Raw genomic sequence first — 16450 nt, forward strand, 5'->3', positions numbered from 1 at the left:
AAACTAGTGAGTTCTGGGACGCCGAAAGTGTTCATCTGTGTTGCGACTGGCAGTCAGACCATCTGGTGGGAGCAAGCCATTAAAAAGGTTAGGTGTGCGTTTATCAGGGCGATTGGTTCAGAATTGAGCCTGATTGGACCACTCGAAACAGCAACGAAGAGATGGTACAAAGAGAAATGGTGGGGGGATTCATGAGCCGTAAAGGCCGAGGTACGGTGCTAAGCACCGTTTGAGACCGTTTCGCTTCAATTCAGCTCTTTCTGTATGGTCCGTGCGCAACGGTGCTGGGTCTTCCCTATCTGGAACACTTCGTTGCACAAGGTCGGCATCCGCTCTCCCCCAGACAAGAGCTTAGAGAGCCGAATTAGTACTAGGGTCGGTGACGACCTGGGAATCCTCGGTGTTGTATGTTTTTGGTTTGTCACTTTTTGCCCCAAGCGTCTCCAGTATGGAACACCGCGATGCGCTGATGTTCGTCAGCTAATTATCCGTTGGTAGCAGTCCCGAGATGCGATCATGAAGTTGCTGAGATCTGCGATATGATGTTCACATGGGTTTCGATGTTCTTCGCTCCATGTGAGATCTGGTTTTGGTGGAGCTGTTCCCCACCACGATCCGACTCGGAACGAGAATTCCGGCATCAACAGTATTGCTGTCGGGTGCGCACCAACTGTCATACTTCTTGACTTTCCCCGTGGACATTGCTGTCCTGGACGAGTCGATAGGAGTTTGGCAATACATCGTGCACGTGTTCAGTAACACACACATCCAAGGTGTCTGCGTCTGGACACTTCAGATCACTTACCTGATGAACTTACTGGTCACTTGAGGATGCGCCTGCCGAAAGCAGAATGCATGCACCTTTCCCAAAGGGCAATTGCAGTAACGTAACGTGTGGTAACAGCATTGACTTCGGGGCCTGTCCTCCCGTGCCACCCCTGCAAAGCCAACTAACACCTTTCGACCGAACATCGTGAGATTTGCTTGTTAACCATCCAGGTATTTAAGGTGAACCCAAGACAGGTTCAAGTCTCTTCAGTCCTCAGTCCATCAGCACCCTTTGGTTGCATATATGTTGTCCCTCTGACCCTGGGCAGCAGCTCTGAAGTCCGACTACTACTAGGCCATACACCTACCCCGCAATCCAACCCGCCCCGGGTATCACACCAACCTCAACCCATCAGCCAGAATGGAGCCCCGTGTTGTTATCCCCATTGACAAGAACTGGGAGTTCAAGCAAGTCGACAATGAGAACAGCAAGTACTTGCCCGTCTCCCAGTTCCCTACCCACGTACATCTCGACCTTCTCCACCATAAACTCATTCCCGACCCATACATTGGGAAAAATGAGCTGGATGTCCAGTGGATCGGCGAGTCCGTTTGGGCCTACAAGACGACCTTCACGACTCCAGATGGGGTCTCGTCTACGTCCTCCAAAAAGGCAGTTCTGGCCTTTGACGGTCTCGACACTTTCGCAACCGTGGTCCTGAATGGAAAGACTGTTCTGGCATCAGAGAACATGTTTATCCCCGAGCGCGTGGATGTCACAGATGTTCTGGTCAAGGAAGGTGACAATGAGCTCGTCATCACGTTTGACAGTGCATACTTGAGAGGTTGGAAGCTCGTGGAGAAGTACCCTGATCATAAATGGGGATGCTGGAATGGCGATAATTCCAGGCTGGCCGTACGGAAGTCTCAGTACCACTGGGTAAGCTGATCCCCCCCTTCGAGTGTGTCAATATTGGGCTTAATTGACAAACAAAGGGATGGGACTGGGGACCGGCTTTGTTGACATGCGGACCTTGGCGACCTGTGCATCTTGAGGTCTACTCATCAAGACTCTGGGACTTTTGGCTAGACGTTGATGTGGAACAGTCGCTCAAGGTTGCCACAGTCACGGCACACACATCAATTGAGGGCAAGGCCGGTAGAATCCGGTTCGACGTCGAACTCAATGGCCGCGCGGTGGCTGCTCAAGAGGTTGAAGGCACGGATGCCACATTCCTCATAAACGACCCAGAGCTATGGTATCCTGCCCGTTACGGGAAGCAACCGTTGTACACTGTGAAGGCTACCTTGATCCATGACGGACACAATGTCGACTCTATTGAGAAGAGGATCGGCCTCAGGAGAGCTCAACTTGTCCAACGGCCACTCAAGGACCAGCCCGGTACGTCGTTCTTTTTCGAGATCAATAACATCCCCATCTTCTGCGGTGGCAGTGACTGGATTCCAGCCGACAACTTTATCCCTCGTATCAGCAAAGAAAGATATCACGACTGGGTCAAGCTAGTAGCTGACGGCAATCAGCTCATGATTCGAGTTTGGGGCGGCGGCATCTACGAAGAGCAAGCATTCTACGATGCATGTGATGAGCTGGGGGTCCTGGTATGGCAGGACTTTATGTTCGGCTGCGGGAACTACCCAGTATGGCCGGAGCTGCTCAAGTCAGTTGAGCGTGAAGCAGAGGAGAACGTGAGAATGCTCAGGCATCATCCTTCAATTGTCATTTGGGCCGGGAACAACGAGGACTATCAGTACGCTGAGAGCGTCAATCTCACATGGGAAAAGGAAAATCATGATGCCGAAAGTTGGCTCAAGACGGACTTTCCAGCTCGATACATCTACGAGAAGGTTCTCCCTGACGTATGTGAGAAAATGATACCGGCTACCTACTATCATCCTGGAAGCCCCTGGGGAGGGGTCGATACCCACGATCCTACCATTGGCGATATTCATCAGTGGAATGTTTGGCATGGCACACAGGAAAAATACCAGAACTTTGACAAGCTTGTCGGGCGCTTCGTCTCCGAGTTTGGCATGGAGGCCTTCCCCTCGGTAAAGACAATTGACTCCTTCCTGCCGCTGGGCAAGGACGACCCGGACAGATATCCGCAATCCTCCACCATCGATTTTCACAACAAGGCCGACGGTCATGAACGTCGCATAGCGCTGTACCTTGTCGAGAACATGCGCTATGCGCCCGATCCACTCGAGCAGTTCGTTTACTGTACGCAGTTGATGCAGGCCGAATGTCTTGCGTCAGCATATCGGCTCTGGAAACGCCAATGGAAAGGCCCCGGGCGCGAATACTGCGCGGGGGCGCTCGTCTGGCAGATCAACGACTGCTGGCCCGTGACCAGCTGGGCTATCTGTGATTATTACCTCCGACCGAAGCACGCTTACTATACCGTCAAACGCGAGATGGCGCCGCTGAGTGTCGGCATGACGCGACGTGAGCACCGCTACCCGAAGGATAAGTATACACGTGTTGATGTCGACGTGAAAATGCAGATCGAGATCTGGGGATCTAACCTTATGCTTGAAGGCATGACTTTCGACTGCGTCGTCAAAGCCTGGGACGTCGAAACGGGCAAGCAGAGGTCCTGCGAGACGGTTGCTAAGGGCAAGCTTCTGCCGCCGAACAGAAGTACCGAGATTGCCGCTCTCGAGGTCCCCGCATCTACGAAGGCGGACCAGGCGCGCACCGTTGTTGCAAGCTACCTCATAGACGGAGATGGCAAGCAGCGTGCGCGCTACGTGAACTGGCCCGAGCCGCTCAAGTATCTGCATTTGCAGAAGCCCAAACAGCTCGTGGCTGAGCTCAGCGACGACGGCCAAAGTGTAGCTGTTAGTGCCGAAGTACCCGTCAAAGGCGTCGCGCTAGAGTGCGAGGATGACCATGTCAAATTCGAAGACAACCTCGTCGATATTGTCCCAGGTGAGACCTTCACGATCGGGGTCAAGGGTGCGAATGAGTCTACGGTTATCACGACACGGTATTTGGGCATGATCTAAGAGAGGCCCGGAGGGCTTCAAGGGCTTCGGGGTCACGAGAAATGTACTTGCGACGGAATTGATGTGAAGGAAGGCGGAGTGTTGATACATCACAACCCATTCCACACCAGCAGACGTAGTTTGTAGACGCTCCTTATGTCAAACTGGATCCATAACCATGTAGCCAGATCCCCTACCACCACACAAGCAGTCATGCACCCCTCAGCACATATTTTGAGGAGTTCACCCGACGGAGTGTATGTACCCTATCAGCGTATCGAGTGAGGTCATTTGCTGTACACGTTCTCCGCTCGTCATCACCTGTCGCATTCCAGATTGCCCTCAAGGTTCTCATGATTTTTGGATTATTAATTATCTTCGTTATATCATTTTGCTATTCGTTCTGACATGAACCAATCAACTTTAGTTCCTAACTTTATACCTTCTCATTGGGACCAGCGATCACGATCTTAATCACTTGACCCTCCTTGACCTTCTTAAAGGCGTCCTCGGCTTTCTGGAACGGCACGGTCTCGCTGATGAGCTTCTTGACATCTACGCGGCCGGCGGCCACCAGGTCGACGGCGAGTCTGTAGTCGCCGGCGCCGTAGCGGAAGCTGCCCTTGCACGTCACCTCCTTGAGGCACATGGCCATGATGGGGAAGGTGATGTCGGCCTTGCCCATGCCGCCCTGCAAGTAGGTGCCGCCCATGCGCACGGTGTGCAGCGAGGCCTGGATTGAGGGCTCGGCGCCCGAGGCGTCAATGACCACGTCGGCGCCGGCGGGGCACCCGATCAGCTCCTTGATGTTGCGGGCGTTGTCCTCGGCCGCAATACGCTGTGACACGTATGTGTGCGTGCTGGCGAAGTTCTTGGCGAACTCGAGCTTGGACTCGACAATGTCGACGCTGCACACCTTCGTCGCGCCGAACGCCTTGGCCACGGCCGCGCACAGCAGGCCCACGGGCCCCGCGCCCATGACCACGACGGACTGGCCCGGGCTGATGGCGGCCTGCCGCGCGATGTGCACGGCGACGGCGAGCGGCTCGATCATGGCGCCCTCCTGCGTCGAGACGTTGTCGGGCAGCTTGTAGCAGAAGTCGGAGGGCGCGGTCCAGAAGCCCGTCAGGGTGCCGTGGTAGGGCGGCGTCGCGGCGAAGCGCATGTCGGGGCACAGGTTGTACTTGCCGGCAAGGCAGGGGCCGCAGCGGCGGCACGGGTAGCCGGGCTCGAGGGCGACGCGGTCGCCGGCCTTGAGGCTGGTGACGGCGCTGCCGACCGAGACGACGGTGCCGGCCGACTCGTGGCCCAGCACCATGGGCTCCTTCACGACGAAGTGGCCGATGGCGCCGTGCTCCCAGTAGTGCACGTCGGAGCCGCAGATGCCGGTGTAGTTGATGGCAACGAGGACTTCGTGCGGGTCCTTGGACTCGGGGACCGGCCGTTCGGCGAAGGTTACGTCATGGGGCTTGTTGAGGACGAAGGACAGGTTCTGTGGTATTCGAAGAATGGTTTAGTCGTGACGATCAACCGAAGAAGAGTTTTAGCAGCTCGCAGCTTACGCTTGCAGATTTGGGATCCATGGTGCTATGGTGTTATTCTACACGAGGTTGGAGTGTTGTTTCAGCAAGGATGAAGTTCGGGTTCTGCTCGGGGGTCGAGTTGGAGGGGTAATCACGGCGGAGAGAGATTAGAGTTCACGCAAGCAGGAGAAGATGAGAGGATGGGAAGAGTACAGGATGCGAGACAGAGATAGAAGAGGATATAGACCAATTCAATAGATATGAGAGGGAGGAAAATCAAGAGGTCAGTAGGCCCAACAGTCAGCCCACAGGATCAATGTTATCAGAAGACAAGAGAGGACCTAGACTGCTCTCTCCCTCTGAGCCTGTTTTGCCGCCCCAATGAGACGGAGCGAATTGGAACTGCATCCACCGCAGACTGGACCGACTGGACAATACAAGAACGAGTCGGGCACACGAGAACGAACCACTCAGGCACATTTGGCTTATTGGGGTGGGAGCTGGAGTGGGAGAGGGCTTGATTAACCGGATGTTCAGACAGACGATGAATTCATTCGATGGAGCTGTGATGTATGGGATGGAGCTCCCTCGACACCTCAATCGGCCTCGGCACCACCAAAACGCGGGGCTGGAGCAGAGGGAAAGTCGATGGTGATGGTGGTGCACCACTTGGGAGCTTCCCCGCCGGCTACCCGCGAAGAAGAGGAGCTTGAAGGAGCTCGATGACGATTTAACCGGGTAGCTTAGCTTTCTTGGTGGCATTTTAGCCGGGCCAATGAGCAGCCACCAGGTGGTGCTTTTCTTTCTGGCCTAGGTATGTATGAAGCGGTATATAATGCATCAATTCCACTACCTCTTTCACATACGACCATATCCTGCTGAATACTAGGGATCCCGTCCGCTCTCCCATATATAAGCAGCAGAGAGCCGAATTAGTACTAGGGTCGGTGACGACCTGGGAATCCTCGGTGTTGTATGTTTTGTTTTTGCTGTTTGTTTTTGCCCATACAAACCACTTGGTTTTATCTGACAAGACAGGAGTCGTGGTGAACCTTGACCGCAAGCGATCGTGTTGGTCGTTCTTCTGGCTGAGATGTTAGGTTGTGCGGATGGGACTATCATGCAGAGTGTCTAGGCCCCTATGTTGTCTGGTTCGGTATGAAAAAGGGGGATGACTGGAGATAGTCGGTTCGATTACTCCAGACGCTCTGCGCATACTTTGGCCTACACCTTTTATTGAGCGCCAGATCTACTCGGTGATTGTACTATTGATTGACATCTCTAGAGCTTTGGACCGGAACGAGATACGAAGGACGTGAACAAGACCGTAGGAGGGATCGATACAAGCTGGTAAACCTCATATCTCTACCTCATGTTCACACAGTACAGCTCACCGGCATCTTGCTGGTCTCAGCGAACACAGTCACATTGGCTTCATCCCAACCTCACTATACGCTGTGGAATCACAACCTTTTTGCAATCGTACCAGACATCCTCAGAAACGCATGAGTTTCTCGAGTTGTACGATACAACAACATCACCAAAGGCAGAAGGGGGCCCAGGAGAAAACTATCATTTCGGAATGAAGAAGTTGAAAGTCTGAGCGACATGTGCCCCCTGATAAAGGATGGGTGCTCGTAAGCTCATCAGAAGATCACTGAAGCGTCCAATGGCACTTCAAATGTGAGTTTAGGTAACCGGACTTGCGAAAAAGCCTGACGCTATCTACGGAGGTCGCCTTCAAAAGAACTGAACCCCCCCCTGTCGCCAAGACGACCTTAGAGGCCGTCCTGTCAGCTGGCGTTACACTGTGTAATTAATACCGTACCAGAGCGCCGCTGTATACAGTTTCTACCTTGAACGTGGGTTTTAATTGGTCAAATAATCCTTATCTCATTCCGTACGAGCTGGTTAGTTTTTTACGGTATACTGGCAGCTGGTGCACAGCTGTGTCAAGGAACTTGGCGACAGGGAGGGGGGGGTTCAGTTCTTTTGAAGGGGACCTCCGTAATCGGGGGTATAATCACGAATGTGGCTTGTTGGCGGACGTTGGCGTGTCGACCAACGACGTGGACGTTGGTGGTGTGCTGGTTGGTCTTCGTTGTTGAACTTGGCTTAGTCAGCGGCGGATGTACAGTATTGAAGCTTGCACAAGTAAGGCTGCGGTGGCCGCCGTTGGCTGTCGCACATACCGTCTTGTGTGGATCTGTCTGGGCAATGAATCGGGCGGGAATAAATTGCTGAGGCTCTGCCACGCAGCAGACAATATGCATATAACCCACTCCAGGCTGCCAGGCACCGCGGCGTCAGACGACGCAAGCGGTAAGATAAAGATCTTATTACGGGGGCCCTTTTTTGACTTCAGCCAAGTATGCAGCTACACAAGATTGACGTCGGAGGTCGTCGGAGGTGGTGGTTGGCGTCTTTATTCTCATTTGGAGAATCGAAAGATTCTCCCAACTTTTTAAAAATATTTTATTTACTCCGTTGATACTCCGTACTCGATCACGCAATTGCGTGAGTGCCAGCACGCACGCAGCCTGCCCATTGGCTCAGCCCATCCGGCAACGCAGATTCCGAGGCGCTCTAGTCTTGACTCTTTAGCCTAGTGCCATTGAGAGGCCGGCGCACGTCAGGCCTGCTGGCTTCCGCGCAGGCAATAGCAAATGAAATGGTCAGAAATGGCGCAACGATTGATTGAGGAAATATTACTACATACTAACGAGAGACCCTGGTCTGCTGCTTGTGACGCCTGTGGCCACTGACCACCGACCCTGACACCCTGACTCTGCTAGTCGGCCACTGCAGCGCCAAGACTCCTACCGGACGCGCTTCACCCCTGAATTGAATTCTGCCCTGGCCCAATGGCGATTAGTTGGAGAAGGTGGGGTTTGGGATAGATCGCCCAAGTCATACGATGATTGGCCTGTCGATGGAACGTTTCTGGAAAGAGTCGGGTTTAATGCAGTGCGGAAACATCTGTTTCTACTTGTCAATCGCGCGAGGTTATGCCAATTTAGCTGCGCTGCTGGGCGTGTGGCAAGTCCAGGCGCAATCTCGCAATCTCCAAAGCTCGGCCTCAAGCTCGGTCGGCGGTCAAGACCAGGAAAAAAGCACGGCTTTCCGTGACTCTCCAGCAGCTGGTATTGCCGATTCCACTTGTCACAGGTCCATTCGAATTGGATTGCAATGCTTGAAACCCGGAGGAACGAAGATCCGCTAGCAAAGATGGGACTCTGGATGAACTCATCTTATTTTCCTGCATATACAATTCCCCTCCTCCCCCGTCCATGTTGTTGAAGATCCAATTGACTTTCGGTGGCTAGCCCCTTAGCTTAATCTAATAGTTCGCGTCCTCTGTTTTTATTTTATTTTTTACCCTACCTTTGCTTCCGCCACGCCCAAGTAGATCCCTATCCCTCCTTCACCACCCATAACCTTGTCGAAACTTCAGCGAAAGTGTAATACTTCAGGCCAGGAACTCCAAACTCTGTTTCCCTGCGCGCGCGCACTCTCCTGCACCTGCATATTCAGCCACCATGGACAGCATCCTCGAGTTCCTCGATCCCCTCGTGCTGGACAAGGCCTGGGCCTATGCCATGCCGCAGACGCTCATCTCCCTCAATCAGACCGACAGCCTTTACCCGGAGCTTCACGATGCCTCCTTGCCCGCCATCTCGGCCTGGGCACGCGACAACATCTACCGCCAGATGATCTCCATATACATTATCACCGCCATTGGCGCCGCCGCCATCTACTTCATCTGCAGCTTCCTGTCCTACTACCTCATCTACGATCGCCGCCTGGAATACCACCCGCGCTTCCTCAAGAACCAGGTCCGACAAGAGATTATATCCTCACTATGGGCCATTCCCTTCATCGATATCATGACGCTGCCAATCTTCCTCGCCGAGGTCCGCGGCCATAGCCGCCTGTACACCAACATTGACGAATACGGCTACGGCTGGCTGTTTGCCTCGACCATTGCGTACATGATCTTCAACGATGTTGGCATCTACTGGATTCACCGACTGGAGCACCACCCGAGTGTCTACAAGTTCCTGCACAAGCCTCACCACAAGTGGATCAGTAAGTGCCGGCACATCTCCTTCCCAGGCAAGCTTCCGATGCGCAGCAACTGACCGAAAGACAGTCCCGACACCGTGGGCCGCCCTGGCTTTCCACCCCATGGATGGCTTCTGCCAGTCTCTGCCGTACCAGTGAGTTCCTACAGCCATAGGGCCCCGAGCCTGAGTTCGGACTAACGCGCAATACAGTGTTTTCCCCTTCGTCTTCCCCATCCAGAAATACCTGTACCTTGTACTCTTCATCGTGGTGCAGATCTGGACGATTGTGATTCACGATGGCGACATGATTACTGGCCATTGGACCGAGAAGTTCATCAACAGCCCGGCGCACCACACGCTGCACCACATGTACTTCACTGTCAACTACGGACAGTACTTCACCTGGTGCGACAACTACTTCGACTCGCACCGAGCTCCCCAGCCCGAGTTGGACCCCATCCACGATGCGCTCAAGGTGATGCGCGCGAAGGGCTTGGTGGATGAGCAGGGCAACCCATCCCGAAGAAGAAGAGTGAATAGGGCTCTTCATTATCACGATTTTATGACCGCTGCTTAGCAGAGCTGCATTGCCTTGAAATAGCGTCTCATAGAAGAACCATACATACATGGAGAGGGAGACTGCGCAGCCTCTCCGCATAGATGTACATATATACAACTTACAAGTAAATTAATGCCTAATACAAACATATACACTCATGTACCAATTTCTGCAACACGCGTTTCTGAACGAGCACATCTGAATGTCCATCATGATCATGTAAAAGTTGAGTGTTGTACAGTCAAGTAGAGTCATTGGTGGTACACTGGACGAGAGCACGACGGCCACTAATCCGATCGCAAGACGACAGCCCACACAAGATGAAAAAGTACAACCTCATCGGGCAAGATGCAACTGATAATCGGCGTCCACTTGGCCCCCCTCTTTCTTCCAGAAGGTCCTTCCTCCCGCATGAGTGAGTGAGTGGCTCACCGACTGACCCAAGCCGTTGGGTTTCTGCGGCGGGCTGGCGGGGTTGAGATTTGAGAGCCGGATACGAATACGACCCGACATAATAATGTGGGGATCGAACGCCTCAAGCTTTGGGACCTTTTTAGGAGCTTTTGGGAGCTTGGCCATCGTGCCACGCTGGTTCCGGTAGACAGCTGACATCGGCCCATTGACACCGGGCCTGGAAATTGCCATAGATCCGGAAAGGAGCATCGGTGAGGCCATCATTCGAGGCCTTTGGACAGGTGAGGACGTAATCAAAACCTCGGTGCAGCGCCGGCTCACCAGTACATTTGCAACTGCAATCATTATCACAGTCGAGTCTCCCAGCTTTCTACTGTAGTTTCCTCTCCCGTCGCACACTCAAGAGGACCAACCAACCATCTTACACGCAGACCCACCCACTACACTTGTGTCCGTCACCATCACTTATACTAGTACGACCAATTGGCGTTGAATTGGCAAGGCGAAACGGCACCGGCCAGAGCTGTCATTGACGCCATCTTGCCGTCCCCCAAACACACTTCCACCGAGTTCGACTTGTGACACACGCACACACACACGTCCACCATGAACCGCCGCACAGCCACAGAGACGGCCGCGCCACAAGTGGTGCTACCCAAGGACAAGAGCAAGAACCGGGTGCACTACCAGGAGGAAAAGGACGCGCTCGACGACAAGCCCAAGGACTGGTACGTCGACGTGACGGACTCGGAGGCCGAGACGCACCAGGCCATGCTGGTCCAGTGGATCTTCGTCTTCGTCGTGCTCATCGGGAGCATGTACTGGTACTTGGGGGAGGACATGATGAAAATGCTGCAAGACCTGATTTGAGAGAGAAGGAGAGAGAAGCACTATTACTAGCGACAAGCGATGGATGGGACGGATGGGTGTATGAAATGATTTTGGTTGTTTCCGGCACGGCGCAGAGGAGGCCTGCCGATGATGAGTCTACCCCAGTAGATCTGCTAGGAGGAAAGACTGGGACATATGGGAGACCGGGCGCGCTCTCTACCATCAGAAATTGGGCAGCTCTAATGTTTATTAATAGACTAATTAAACCCTCACATGTCATGTGTCGTTTGTGATTTCCCCCTTTTCCTACACTGAGCAGACCTGTCTTCGCCTTCGCGTCGCCCATAGTCGGCAGGCAAGTTCGGTGCGATACGGTACGACGGCCAAGGCCAACTGATTCCGTTCCTATTGCCCCGCTTTAGGCCTTGGGTACGGACTTGGCGAACCTAGGAATACCTGCATGTAGCTATGTACGTAGGTTACTTAAATGGTATGAGCCGAAAGAAAGGGTCCAATTCAGGGCTCAGGGCTCTGTAACGGCCTGCCGCTACTTAGCTCGTGTACCGTCGTGCTAGCTCCCGTCGCAGCCGTTTGATGAAGTCATGACGTCCAACTAAAGCTGTCGTCGATGGTTGGTTCCATTTCGATCCTTCTTAGATACGAATTCTCGGGGGTCTGAGTTTTGGGGGTCGGATATACGAGCTACCCCTTCTCGAGGTCTGTGAAGGTATAATAGGGGTAGCTCGCATATTTTGTTTTGGTTGGGCCCAGTGACCTACCATTACGTGCCCTGAGATGTAGCTGAGATGCTCAAGCCCAGGTGGCTTGGACATTGGGGATTCGAGCTCACTCACCTCTTCAGTTTGAGAAACCCCACGCTGGGAAGACCGCGAGTAAGCCGCAGACCGAGGAAACGTTTCACGGTGTTTCAATGATGGCCCGGCAATTGACCGTTAACATGAGTCGCCTAAGTTTCTAGATCTTTTCTTTTTTTACCCCACCGGTTTTCCCCCTCCTTTCGGTTCTTCCGATATCCTCAAACCACACCACCGCTTCATCGTCAACAGTCGAAGAGTGGTGAGAAACGCCCACACCATTGCAAGGGCAGCCTGCATAGAGTCTTCGGCCTGGCCTCTTGGGAGGTATACTTACTTGAATCATCGCATGCCGTAATACCCCGGTCCTTGACGAGATATGCCCCACTGGTTCGGAAGGACCCCCCATGCGGGGTGAAACGATCGCGAACACCGATGTGCTTAGCCCCTGATCGTTGTACGGCCAGTTCTAGATTCTAGAATCGCGCCTCCTTTTTCTCCTTGGTCGCCGGTGGCCCGGTATAGATCCTACCCGCTCACACTGTACTGCGAGCGCGTAGGGCCCAATTGATACAAATGCTTGACCAAACGCTCGAATCAGATCAGGACGGCTCTATTCTAAGATGTCACCAATAGCTGTACCGGGAAAAGCAGGACCAGCGCACTTCTTCCTGCGTATCGTTACTATGACACCATAAAGTCGGCAATTAGAAGCGACAATGTACTGTGAGGTGGCGACACCCGAATGTGGCCATACGCTTTTTCTTGTAATGGGCAGTTAGAACAGGCCCCGTTGAGATAGCCGGGGAGAACTACAGCAGTACAACGGCCGATCGCTGTCCGTACGCTTTCGGCAACGCATGTTCAGGCAGGTCGGTCCCGACGATGGCAGCGTAGATGGCCTCGATATTGCAACTGTAGCCGAGGACCTGGACCGAAAGCTCCTTGTCGATCACCCGATCATAACGAGCAGCCCGGGCGAGGTTTGACCATCCACTTGGGGTTCTACGCGATCGTAAGAGATGACTTTCTGATCGTGTAAAGTCGACCAAGCTCCAGCGCCTACCGGATAGTCGTGTCTCATCATGGTCATGGTTTGGGACTCTATTAAATTACCCAAGGGACTAAACTGGACGCGCATTCACTCAAGCGGCCAGGATCAATCAAGGGCGGAAACGTGTTTGGGTTGGCCTCAGCCTCCTGGGGAAGTGCTTTGGTGTTGTCCAAGGTAAACGCCTTGGGAGATAGGAGCATGACAAGGCAGCAGTGCAGCGCTGAATCCTCGAGCGGGGTCTATCGATGCCTGATGAGGAAACAAGCTCAAGCAAGATGGCCTTGTCATCATTCGCTCGGTTACCTAAGTAAGCACGCTGCCAACCAATGTGCCACTTCGCCCGCACGCAAAGATGAGACGAGTATCTGGCTCATCATTGTTGTCTCCACCTCCAGCAGCCCAGCCGTCTCCTTGATCTAGAGAATGTCGTCGTCCACCGGGGATGAGCTTTGCGACGCCTGTGCCAAGCTCGACCTGTACTCGCTCTTCACCGGGCCACGCCACTATGTAGGGCGTCCTGAGCTGAACCCATATGGTGTTGCTCATGTAACAACGCTTCTCGGCGTTATATCAAACACTAAATGTCCACTATGTCGCCTGATCAAGCACGACTTACATACGCATAGTGCTTTTGACCCAGCATACTATCACAAAGAATGCGATCCTGCAAAGATCCAATGCTGCCTTCGGGCGCTTCGCGCAGACTACCTCGAGGACACCAGCTACCAAAACCCCAGCACCCAGGAAATGATGGCAACGAAGCTCCAGGTTCGCCTGGTTGGTAGCGATACTTGTTCCTGGAGAGAATTATCTTGCATGAGCCGAATCCCCTTAGGCTCTGGGATACGGCTTTTGTCTCCCGAGTCCGTGTTTCCTGCACGTCCATTGCTCAACGGTTTCTGCGCCATGGGCTTAGAAAGGGGCCTCAGCCTACTGAAACAATGGATCGGGACATGCGAGACTGATCACACCGACACTTGCCAGTTCAATCCACTAGATTGCATGCCCCCCGGTATGGGCCTGGACTCCATTCGAGTGATTGATGTTCGCGACAGGAGCTTGAGAGCCTTTGATCCCAGGCTCATCAAATATGCAACGCTCAGCTACGTTTTTGGGGAAGCTGGAGATGAACACCTCAAGCTCTTGGAAGCACTGTAGACCAAGGAAAATGGGGGGGGGGGCTCTCGATGTCATTGCCCTCTCGTGTGCCTGGCATCATTGAGGAGGTCATGATGGTATGCAAAAAGCTGTCAATCTCGTACCTGTGGGTAGACCTCTTGTGCATGCACCAAGCCAACCCAGACAAGAAAGCCACGGAAATCAAATCTATGGGTTATATTTACCATCTTTCCCATATCACAGTTGTAGCCGGCTCTGCCTGTTCCAACGGTGCGCACCTTGCCCCGGCATCTAGTTTCGCCCAGGATAAGCAACAGTCGGATTCGAAGCAAAGGATTGAGACAATTGGGGACAGGCAATACATAACATCACTGCCCTCAATCACGCACCAGATACTCTGTTCGGCCTGGCCTGACAGGGGCTGGACGTATCAGGAAGGTCAAATGGCCAGGAGGATAGCCTTTTGGGGGGACTTCGATATCTCATTTCTGTGTGGTTCTGGCCACTGGAGGGAATCCACACATTCCGGGGATTTCGGCCACGATGTGAAGTTCCCTGGAGTAGACCTGCGCTCGAAAGGCCGCTATGTGCTCTCTTCCTATACATGGCTCAGACAAACCAAATGGCCTTTCGAGGACTATGAGAGTATAGTGCAAGCATACAGTCAACGTACACTCTCTTTTGAATCGGACCGTCTCGAGGCAATTTCTGGGTGTCTCACCATTCTTTCACATAGCCAAGGCGTCCATTTCTTGAAGGGGCTGCCCACGGTTGACTTCCACTATGCGTTGCTTCGGACTCTTGGGGAATACGACCACCGACGTGAGGGATTTCCGAGCTGGTCTTGGGCTGGATGGTTCGCACTGAATCAGTCGCACTATGTATACCCGTACGAGGAGTTATCCGGGTCGTTAAATGTAACGCATGATGGAACGTATAGCTCCCAGAATCCGGAAACTAAAATCATTGAGCTGGATGGTCTCCTGGTCGGTTCAGGGGTTGGGCTCGCGCATAAGAAGAACAGATATATGCAAAAACTGGCCCGGCTGAGCGTATACGAAGCCAGCGGCGACCTGGCTATCGAATCGGAAGTCGTAAGTTTCTTTGTTCGCATCAAGGCTGACTCATCGCCACCAAACTATGACCTCGCATCGAAGAATGGTTGGGGCGTAGTACCATGCGATTTCGATAGCACAGAGGGTCAGTATCCGGCAGACTGGGAGATAGACAAGGAGTACCGCACTCCCAGGGCCCGGTTCTGCTTACGAAACGTCTCCGGAGACGTTTACCCCATCCACTTACCGCCGTTGAAACAGCGACAAACCTTTGTGTTAGGTCTACCAAACACGCTTCGCGGATCTACACTCACGTGGCTGCTGACCCGGGGAATCGAGCTGGTAAAGGTCGTGGAGATCGAGCTTCTGGAAGGTGCGGATGATCTGAAGCTCCTTCACCATGTCTTGTGTCTTGGCATCGATAGGAATGACGGCCACCCCGACCACGCGCGGAGGATGGGCATGTTTTGTCTACCCAAGGAAGTATGGGAGAAAGCAGGGCCTGAGAAAATGTCGGTGAAGTTCCGGTAATATGCCAATAAGGAGGTCAGCCACCCCAGTGAGATAAGGGAGAGGATTAGTTATTTCGTTCCATTCGAAACCTTGCTGCTTGCTGAGGTACGTATGTTCTCGGCGTTCTACCTTTGGAGGATGCAGTCATCCTGGAACCTGATTGCGGATGTAGCAGGCTTTTTCCATACCACATTCTAATACAGCAACAGCTCCCGGGTTATATTACGAGGCTGTTCATCTCCCTTTTAATTCTCCAACTGTTATTCTCTTATTTATAATCTATATATATATATATATTGGTTACATTGCCCTATACTATGCAACCATACAAAGATAGCCAGTTGATGCTCTATTTTGCTTACTTATTTATGTTAGTAAATGCCTCCTATCACTTATTACTCAGGGGAAGATGGCGGAAAGGAAAACAACACCTTTCGTCATCACCCTCTATGTTCTCCACCATTGTAATAGGCTATATTTGTAGTTGTGATCGATGATCTATCGGTACCAAGGCAACTAGACTCGTACGTGGATAAGGATACGAGCCTCACCAGTAGCATGAATCGTGTGCTACAGGCTTAGGAACCGACTAACGATCAGAACGACTTCTGTGTGGTGTTTCGGAACCCGCCGTAGCTTTGACTGACTTGAGTCAATCAGACGAACCCTCGATCTGGTACGCGCTGTCGAGGTCTCCTTGCAGTGATGGGATGATGTAATGCC

The 16450-nt window shown here is 52.9% G+C and overlaps 6 protein-coding genes across 6 annotated transcripts; 5 read left to right on the forward strand and 1 right to left on the reverse strand.

Annotated features, from left to right (window-relative positions):
* Nucleotides 1–1189: 1189 nt before the first annotated feature.
* On the forward strand, nt 1190–3798 carry PG994_009451 (Beta-mannosidase B; the record flags this gene model as incomplete). The annotated part of the gene is made up of 2 exons (XM_066860860.1): nt 1190–1708; nt 1765–3798. 2 exons carry the CDS (start codon nt 1190–1192, stop codon nt 3796–3798), a joined length of 2553 nt encoding a protein of 850 aa, XP_066714449.1.
* A 415-nt stretch (nt 3799–4213) lies between these two features.
* On the reverse strand, nt 4214–5360 carry PG994_009452 (sorbitol dehydrogenase; the record flags this gene model as incomplete). The annotated part of the gene is made up of 2 exons (XM_066860861.1): nt 4214–5269; nt 5340–5360. 2 exons carry the CDS (start codon nt 5358–5360, stop codon nt 4214–4216), a joined length of 1077 nt encoding a protein of 358 aa, XP_066714450.1.
* A 3479-nt stretch (nt 5361–8839) lies between these two features.
* On the forward strand, nt 8840–9944 carry PG994_009453 (uncharacterized protein; the record flags this gene model as incomplete). Its single annotated transcript, XM_066860862.1, has 3 exons — nt 8840–9389; nt 9454–9520; nt 9578–9944. The coding sequence occupies 3 exons, from the start codon at nt 8840–8842 to the stop codon at nt 9942–9944; spliced, it is 984 nt and encodes a 327-aa protein (XP_066714451.1).
* Nucleotides 9945–10946: 1002 nt separating this feature from the next.
* PG994_009454 (uncharacterized protein) lies at nt 10947–11210 on the forward strand (the record flags this gene model as incomplete). Its single annotated transcript, XM_066860863.1, has 1 exon — nt 10947–11210. One exon carries the CDS (start codon nt 10947–10949, stop codon nt 11208–11210), a length of 264 nt encoding a protein of 87 aa, XP_066714452.1.
* Nucleotides 11211–13463: 2253 nt separating this feature from the next.
* PG994_009455 (uncharacterized protein) lies at nt 13464–14198 on the forward strand (the record flags this gene model as incomplete). The annotated part of the gene is made up of 1 exon (XM_066860864.1): nt 13464–14198. The coding sequence occupies one exon, from the start codon at nt 13464–13466 to the stop codon at nt 14196–14198; it is 735 nt and encodes a 244-aa protein (XP_066714453.1).
* A 29-nt stretch (nt 14199–14227) lies between these two features.
* PG994_009456 (HET-domain-containing protein) lies at nt 14228–15745 on the forward strand (the record flags this gene model as incomplete). The annotated part of the gene is made up of 1 exon (XM_066860865.1): nt 14228–15745. The coding sequence occupies one exon, from the start codon at nt 14228–14230 to the stop codon at nt 15743–15745; it is 1518 nt and encodes a 505-aa protein (XP_066714454.1).
* Between the last annotated feature and the right edge of the window lie 705 nt (nt 15746–16450).

Source organism: Apiospora phragmitis, assembly GCF_038363925.1.
Source record: "Apiospora phragmitis strain CBS 135458 chromosome Unknown utg000008l:1.0-3514335.0:1.0-3519231.0, whole genome shotgun sequence".
Lineage (NCBI taxonomy): Eukaryota > Fungi > Ascomycota > Sordariomycetes > Amphisphaeriales > Apiosporaceae > Apiospora > Apiospora phragmitis.